The following is an 8,431-nucleotide window of genomic DNA, read 5'->3' as shown; positions in this document are numbered from 1 at the left end:
AGATTATAAGATAACGCACGGCGTTTGTAAACACCCCCCGATATAGTGAAATTTTGCTAGCTGGCACCCGTGGTTTTTTTCTCTTCTATGTTGAAAGGGGTTTTTCACGTTAAATCTTGTGTCCCTGCATGTGTTATTGTTTCGTTTTTCGTTATTTGCTTGTCGCTTTTATAAGAAAGAGGTCGGCCTAGTGCTCCTTCATGTCCACGTCGCCAAAATCAGTAGCAGGCCTCTCCTTGCTCAGCAAAACGTTGAAACCTCCCCCAAAAAGATCGACATCTGCAAGGAAAGGCTAGGCTTCTTCGGGCGGCGAGGAATCCGACGATTTTGTTCGGAGATCCCCATGTAGCGTACCACGGCGCCGCCGTGGTCGTCGAAGACGGCGAAGAGGTGAGATGCCGGGCGAAGCACGTCGGTGTCGAGGTCGCGGTGCCTGGCGAGGAGGCACACGGGCACGTTGGCGAAGTGCGGCGCTGCTGCGGAAGCGAGCCAAATGGACTGGGCGAGCGCGCAGGGTGCGGCGTCTAGGGTTTCAAATTTTCAATCGGGCGCTTTTGTCGCACGGTGTGCCAAACGAACGATTAAGATCGACGCGGGGCGCTCTCCGATCGTGGCAGATTGGGTCTTTCGTCGAAGTCCAGGACGCGGTTACTACTCGATGTAGGAACGATCGAGTCCGCCGCCGTGACACTTGAACAATATTACGGGATAAAGCGGCGTTCGCTTGCCTCTAAAGCCATGGAGGAGGCGACGGCGTCTGGCAACTACAGCCCTCAGCAGCTATGGACAGATGGACCCAACGGTGACCAGGCGCCATCGCCAGCTTCGCAGCCGGCGCTCGAGTCGTCCGGCTGGACGCGGCAGCAGGATAAGCTGCTGGAGCTGCTGCTCTGCCGCATGCACCCACGATGGGATCGCATCGCCGTGCACCTCGGCGGCAAGACTCCAGACCAGGTGCACAGCCGGTACGGATCCATGGTCGACGAGCTGAGGTTTGTGCTTGAGGCGCCACGGGTGGAGACGCCACCGGAGTGGGATCTACAGGAGCAGCCTGCTGCTCCTGCGTTGACGGCCGTAGCAACCGATGTGCCGCCGGCAGGTGGAACAGACGACGTCGATGCGCCGGCAGATGACATGGCGGCGTCAGCGACATCTGCGATGGGAGAGGAAAGTACTGCCGCACCGGTGTCCATGGCTGGCGGCGAGGCTAATTTGGACAGGGCAGCCAAGCACAAACGTGGTCGGAAAAGGACACAGGTCTCTGCCCAGGGGAGGAACAGGGCCGTGCCATGGTCCGAAGAAGAACACAGGTATCAATGCATATGTAGGCTCCGCGATTGCATATATGTTTTCTCCAAAAAAATTCAAATATACTTTCTCTCCATTATATAACAGAAATAATAGGTCTTTTACAAAAACTCAAAAATAATACCGTGTCATCTTTGCCGAAGATGACCAACACCTATTGTCTCGCCGAATACCATAAGTGCATGCTATCCTAGCCAAGGACGACCAGTGCCATGGACAAAACCAGGGATAGACACACACACACACTTATCGTCTTCGGCCAGGACGACATGTTGTCTTCGCTGCCTAGACGACATCTGTTGGTCGTCTTCCGCCATGATGAGACCGTATTATATTTTTCAAAATTTGAAAACACGTATTATTTTGTGGAATTCTAGGTAAAAAATATTTTATAAACTTTTAGTTGAACATGTTTTTTTGTAGTTTTGTTATTTTGAGAAACATCGAGTATATATACATGAGAATAACCTGGGGTATGATCCATTAGGTACGTACAACCCCTCCGAACCACTAAATCAATATATAGATGTTCTTGTGATTGGTTCAATATTTAGAAAAATGTGAGAGTACCAACTGCACAATTTTAGTAAGAATGTTTCAATATTGAAGAATGTGAAAGTAACAACTGCACGATTTTAGTAAGCATGTTTCAATATTGAAAAATGTGAAAGTACTGTGCACATAGTGGATCTTCGCCCTTATGCTTATATTTACGACTATAACTGAAACATGTACACACTAACACATTATATTTACCAAAGCGTATGTTTTTTTTATAAAAGAAGTCTTTGTTAATAGCTCAATAGTTTTTTTTTACATGAATAGCTCAATAGTTGGCATAAAGGAAGCCTTTCTTTAACCGTTTTTTCAAACAACATTTTTCATCTAAGGTTACTAATTCCTATACGCTGATCAACCAAACCAAGAAATTGTCCACCGTGGGTACAAACGTTGTCAAATGAGCTCTGCTTAAGTACATCTGCATTTGTCCCGGCCGGTTGATACTGATTCAGCTGATAAATCGCAGGCTATTCCTCAAAGGCATCACTGAATACGGCATAGGTAAGTGGCAGAAGCTATCAAGGGAGTTGGTGACGACGAGGAGCGCGTCCCAGATCGCGAGCCACTACCAGAAGTATGCCATCAGGCAGGCGAAGCTAGAACGCAACCAGGTCAAACGGCCGAGCATTCATGACATCAGCATCAACACCAACACGCTGTCCGGTGCTGCTGATGACCGTGGCGACGAGAACCCTGCACCTACGGCAGCAGCAGCAATTGAAGCTGAAAGTGGAACGACATATGATGCGCCTGCAGATGAAGATGAAGTTGCAGTTGGTGATGACCATGGAACAGTTTTTATAAACAATTAGTGGTCCATTGATCATATGCATGCGCGTATATATACATGTGGATATGAATTATGTTTGAAGATGTGGAAAATTATTGTTACTACTTAAGATTTGCAAGCATGCTAAACCTATATGATCACTAGTATGTCGTCACTAGCGTCACTACTCATTAGTGATGGGAAGGTTGCCCTTGTAGGGCAACAACAAACAAGCGACATGCAGAAAAGAGGTATGTCACTAGCTTGATGAAAGGACCTGGCCATGTCGGGGTCTGTAGTGACTGGCCCATTATCGTGCACTGATATGAATTTTGATATTAAAAAATTTAATTTTGTTTTCAATAAATATGCAATAACAAGCAGGTACAAGGTAGAATTTAACATTCAGTAGCTAAAATCTCATATTAAATTAAACGAAAGCACGCACGCGTATTATATGGGACATTTCACTCCAAAGCCAAGGTTGAAGATCATATTACACAAATTGAATACTTCTAAGATATTTAACTTGCACGGAACATTAACAAGCTCTAAGAATCATATGACGCACGGAACATTTTTCATCTAAGGTTACTAATTCCTATACGCTGATCAATCAAACCAAGAAATTGTCCACCGTGGGTACAAACATTGTTGAATGAGCTCTGCTTAAGTACATCTGCATTTGTCCCGACCGGTTGATACTAATTCAGCTGATAAATCGCAGGCTATTCCTCAAAGGCATCATTGAACACAGCATAGGTAAGTGGCAGAAGCTGTCAAGGGAGTTGGTGACGATGAGGAGTGCGTCCCAGATCGCGAGCCATGACCAGAAGTACGCCATCAGGCAGGCCAAGCTAGACCGCAACCAGTGCAAGCGGCTGAGCATTCATGACATCAACGCCAACACGACGTCCTGTGCTGCTGACGATCGTGGCGACGACAAGCATGCAGCAACGGCGGCAGCAGCAGCAGTTGAAGCTGAAAGTGGAATGGTCGATGCTGAGCCTGTAGATCAAGATGAAGTTGCGGTTGGTGACGTCCATGGAACAACTTTGGCAAACAACTAGTGGTTAATCGATCATGCCTGCATGCGCGTAGGCTATACAGGTGGATGCGAATATAGAAAATTATTGTTACTACTTAAGATTTGAAAGCATGCTAAACCTATATGATCACTAGTATGTTGTCGCTGACTGTCTCTAGTGATGGGAAGGTTGCCCAGGTAAGGTAACAAGGAACAGGCAAAAAAGAGGTATGTCCCTAGCTTGATGAAAGGACGCGGCCATGTTAGGTTCTGTAGTGACAGGCTCATTATAGTGCCCTGTTAAATTTTCCTCTCATAGGAGTCTAGGCCGTGTCTCAGTCCTAGTGTGGCTGATCATCCTCTCGGATCAGCTACTGATCATCGCTTTAGTAAGCTATTGCCTCACCAACTAGCTAATCAGACGCGAGTCCCTCTTTGGGCGTGTATTATAGGGGACATTTCACCCCAAAGCCAAGCTTGATTACCACTTACACAAAATTTAAATACTTCTATACTTAAGTTGCACCAGAACATTGACAAGCTCTAAGAATCACATAAGGCACACCGATTTCACATATATAACGATTGCTAGCTACTAGTTGTACGCACAAGCAAGCAGTCTCTAAGCCGAACAATTTAGTACCGATCTGCAGCTCCTACTCTTTCAGGGATGACCATCGAGGTGGCGGCCTCGTCAGCCACCAAGCCGCCTGACTTGCCGCCACCAGCCACCTCGGTGCAGCAGACCGGGCACTAGTGGCTCTTGCTTAGCCATGATTCCACGCACAGCGCGAGGAACCGGTGCTGGCACCCTGGCAGCACTCGACACCTAGCCCCCGCCTGGAACGCCTCAAGGTTGTTTGTGATATGTTTATATATACTTTTATGTGTCTACCTTGTATCCACCTATTTCAACATCACCTTTTCCACCGGTGCCCCCCAGAAAGCCGCCCGATAATTGCGACGGAAGAGTCATTTGAGGATGCATGCAGAAATTGCCGCCTTTTGGAGCGAGGCCACCCGCACCGGCGCATCCCAAATAGAGCCCCCAAACATATTTGTAATCTAAGTAGCATAATTCAAACAAATAAAAAAAGTTGTCAAATAAAGTAATGTCACATCTCTTGACGAAGACATCACATTTTAAAGCTACTTGCAACAAAGGAAGACATCGCATTTTATTTTCCACAGTACTTAGTTTCACACATAAAATATTTTACAACAACTACTACTTCTGTCAATTTTTTGATGTCAAAAATTTGTCTAAATTAAAATGTATCTAGACACACTTTAGTGCATAGATACATCCGAATTTAGACGAACCATCGGACATCTATTTAATGGACGGAGGGAGTACTAATTTTTCTTTTGAGCACACACGCTCAATACACAAATTGACACAAATTGACGAATCTTTTTCAACTCATCCTTGTTTGCATCCCTAGCTTTCAGTTCTCATAGGATTTATATATCAGGTCACTTTCTCTAGCTAGTTTGTGTCTGGTGGCGCATGAATCCTGAATACACAGATGTCGATTATAAGGTAACAACGATTGTATCTCTTGATACATCAAGGCATAAACATCATTTATAGACAAATTACAAGATTAAATCTGTCTCGAGAAATTACTATCTTCATAATGCTGCCTTAAACTCTATGACAAGTAGCTGAGACAAACACAAGTTACTTGGAGTAAAGTGGATTTTTTTTGTCTATATATTCACTCGCTCGTGCAGAAGTCAAATATTGGCTATTTGTGCCTTTGGGAAAACAGAGATTTTATCTGGCCATATTGTAGACATTCATCTAAACAAAAGTCCTATCAGTATTGAATTAAATTATGTGTGAATTACATGAAAATGAACTAAATCATAGCACAAACAACGATTTCACATATATAACAATTCCTAGCTACTAATTGTGTAGTTCTGTACAAGCAAACAGTCTCAGAGCCGAACAGTTTTACCGATTTGCAGCTCCCACTCTTTCAGCGACGACCACTGAGGTGGCGGCCTCGTCAGCCACCAGGGGCGGAGCCAGGATTTAAGCTTAGGGGGGGCGAGGAAGAATAGCCACTAAATGGCATAGAAGAATTTTTTTTACAGGACCAAACGGTGTACAAAATAGTAGAATATGATACATGGTAAATATATGATATCTCAAATCTAGCATCACTGTCAGAAAATGACAATTTGACAAACCGTTTGTGCCCTTTTCTTCAAAAAATAAATTGTACTTTCAGTTCTTCTCTTGCTTTTGTCTTTCAACTATATGCCCCCAAAAAAAACTATATGGAAATACACACACATCAATATATAGTTCCTATTCGTTCTAATATAAAAACTAACAAGTGGTAAGTATGAATTGAATTGTAATACAAATGCACAATATACCTTTGATATAGACATTATGTGTAACTAAGATGAGGCAGTAATCAGAGAGTCTACATCAGATGTAGTTGGTAGATGCGCTGCAAAGATCCAGTGCAGCTAGCACTAGGCTGTCAGGCATATTGATCTGATCTCTCTTGTCGCCGTGGCTTAGGCAGGTGGCTAGCGGCCGGCGGCGGCCAGACCGACGGAGCCTTCCCTAGCAGGTAGCAGCCAGATGCAGTCACAAGGGTATGTACGGTTTAACGAATCAATGATCGATCCATCCATCTGTTAATTCCAATCGATTGCGTCTATGGAGCAACTTTGGTCCACGAAAACAAGGCCAGATGGGGAGATGGGCTACTGGGTTCTGGTTTGCTGGACAAGATTTGAATCAATTATTCATTGTGCTAGTTAATCAACTATCTATAGCTGGCAAATACCACGCATATACTAGTACCGGAGCTACTCCAAAACGTTGAGGGGGGCGACACATTGGGGGGTGTCCCCTGCTCGCCCCCCTCTGTCTCCGCCCCTGTCAGCCACCAAGCCGGCCGCCTTGCAGCCTCCGGCCACCTCGGTGCGGCTGACCGGGCACCGGCGGCACTTGCTCAACCAAGAGTACACGCACAGCGTGTGGAACCCGTGGTAGCACCTCGGCAGCACTCGGCGCCTGTCACCCGCCTGGCCTGGAACGCCTCGAGGCATACCGTGCACTCGCGGCCGGCCCCATTGGCGTCTGCCTCGAAGTCCTGGCACGGTACCTCGCCGAGCTCCTCGGCCATAAGACCCGCTGCTTCGCCCCACCCCCCCCCCTCCCCCCCTCCCCCCCCCCCCCCCATCTCCCTCGGCCGCAGCACGGCACCCCGCCTGATCGCCCAGACGAGATGTGCATCACCAGAACCAGCACGACACCGGTGACAAGGAGGATCACGGCGGCCGTCACACGTGCCATGCATATATACGCGCAATCTAATCTCTGCCCGCGGTGGAGAAGACAAGAATTAAAAGCAAAAGCTGCAGCAGTGGACGGATGATCTAACATAGCTGCGAGTTGCCAAGCGGAACGAGTTTCCCCACCGCTCCGAGCCAGGCCAATGGCTGATCGATTGCATCGCTCCATCTCCCTCACTTAATTGTTAATTCCATGCTTATCTTCTTCTTCGCTTTGACGAAACTGCTGCCATGAAAAGGGACATCCTGTTTATGCTACTCCCGGTGTCCTTAGGGCATCTCCAACGGGCGACGCAAACGGACATTTTTCGTTCGTTTGCGTCTGCGCGGACAAAAAATGCGCTCTAGCGGCTAGACGCAAAACATCCGTAACGTCCATCCTGACACAAATATGGACCAAATATACGCCAGGAATGCGTCTCTGCGGACGCATCCGCGTGTCCGTTTGTGTCCGGTTGGGCTGCATGCAGCCCTCTCTCTTCTCAATTATTCACGCATATATTCATTCCTAGCCATACAAATAGAATCTTTCCCTCTCTCCTTTCTAATCACGCATGCGGTCAAATAAATGCGTCTCTGCCGCTGGAGAAGGAGCAGACGTATGCGGATATGCAGACGTTTTTTATGTCCGTGCCCGACGCAAACAGATATGAATATGCGTCGCCCCGCTGGAGATGCCCTTATCAAATTTTCTGCATTTTTTTGAGAAAAGATATTTAATTAAATTAACCAGTTATAACTAAGTAAACGTTGCGAATTTCCCTCCGGCCCCTAGGTAGGTAGGTAGGTGAGAGCCCCTTCCCTCCGGCCGCCGCTGCTGGCGACCACCCCACCTTCCACCCCTCCCCAACCCCGCCATGGCGATGGCGTCGTCGACGTCGCCGCCGCCGGGCTTCTTGCAGTGTCGCTGGCAGCGCCCAGCCAGCCCCGTGTTTGTTTCCTCAGCGCTCCAGGGAGGGAACGAGCACGTCTCCGGGCTGGGGATCTCCTCCTCATCCTTCGGTGAGGCCAGCGTTGGTGGCGCTGGTCCGGCGACGGGTGAGGCTGCAGCGATGGACCGGGGCCGCATCCAAGACAGGCTGGTCTGGCAGGAGGCCGGGCCATCAAAGAAGTCCCTTTGGCGTGACAGGAAGGAGAGACAGAGAGCGGCTGCGCCGTATGGCCGCAAGGCGGTTGCGGAGGAGATGGCTGGCCGCTGTTTCAACTACTTCAGGAAGGGCCACATGAAGTGGGAGTACACGTTTGAGCAAGTTTGCACGAGATGTGGAGAAGAAGGCCATGAGACCAGGGCGTGTTCGCAACGGAGGAGCCATGCGTCCGAAGAAGATCTGCGGAGGCGCGCTCTGGAGAAACTCGATGTGCGTGACGCACAAGAGCGCCGCTCACCATGCCGTCAGGGCGCCTCGGGTCCGGCTCTGCGGCAACGCGCACAGGGCAGG

At 48.1% G+C, this 8,431-nt stretch overlaps 1 protein-coding gene across 1 annotated transcript; it reads left to right on the top strand.

Annotated features, from left to right (window-relative positions):
• Positions 1–738: 738 nt before the first annotated feature.
• LOC127309350 (uncharacterized) lies at positions 739–3,708 on the top strand. Its single transcript, XM_051340231.2, has 3 exons — positions 739–1,310; positions 2,336–2,663; positions 3,352–3,708. Exons 1-3 carry the CDS (start codon positions 739–741, stop codon positions 3,706–3,708), a joined length of 1,257 nt encoding a protein of 418 aa, XP_051196191.2.
• The last annotated feature ends 4,723 nt before the right edge of the window (positions 3,709–8,431 follow it).

This window comes from Lolium perenne, chromosome 6 (assembly GCF_019359855.2).
Source record: "Lolium perenne isolate Kyuss_39 chromosome 6, Kyuss_2.0, whole genome shotgun sequence".
NCBI lineage: Eukaryota > Viridiplantae > Streptophyta > Magnoliopsida > Poales > Poaceae > Lolium > Lolium perenne.
This window is presented reverse-complemented; position numbering and strand designations above follow the sequence as displayed.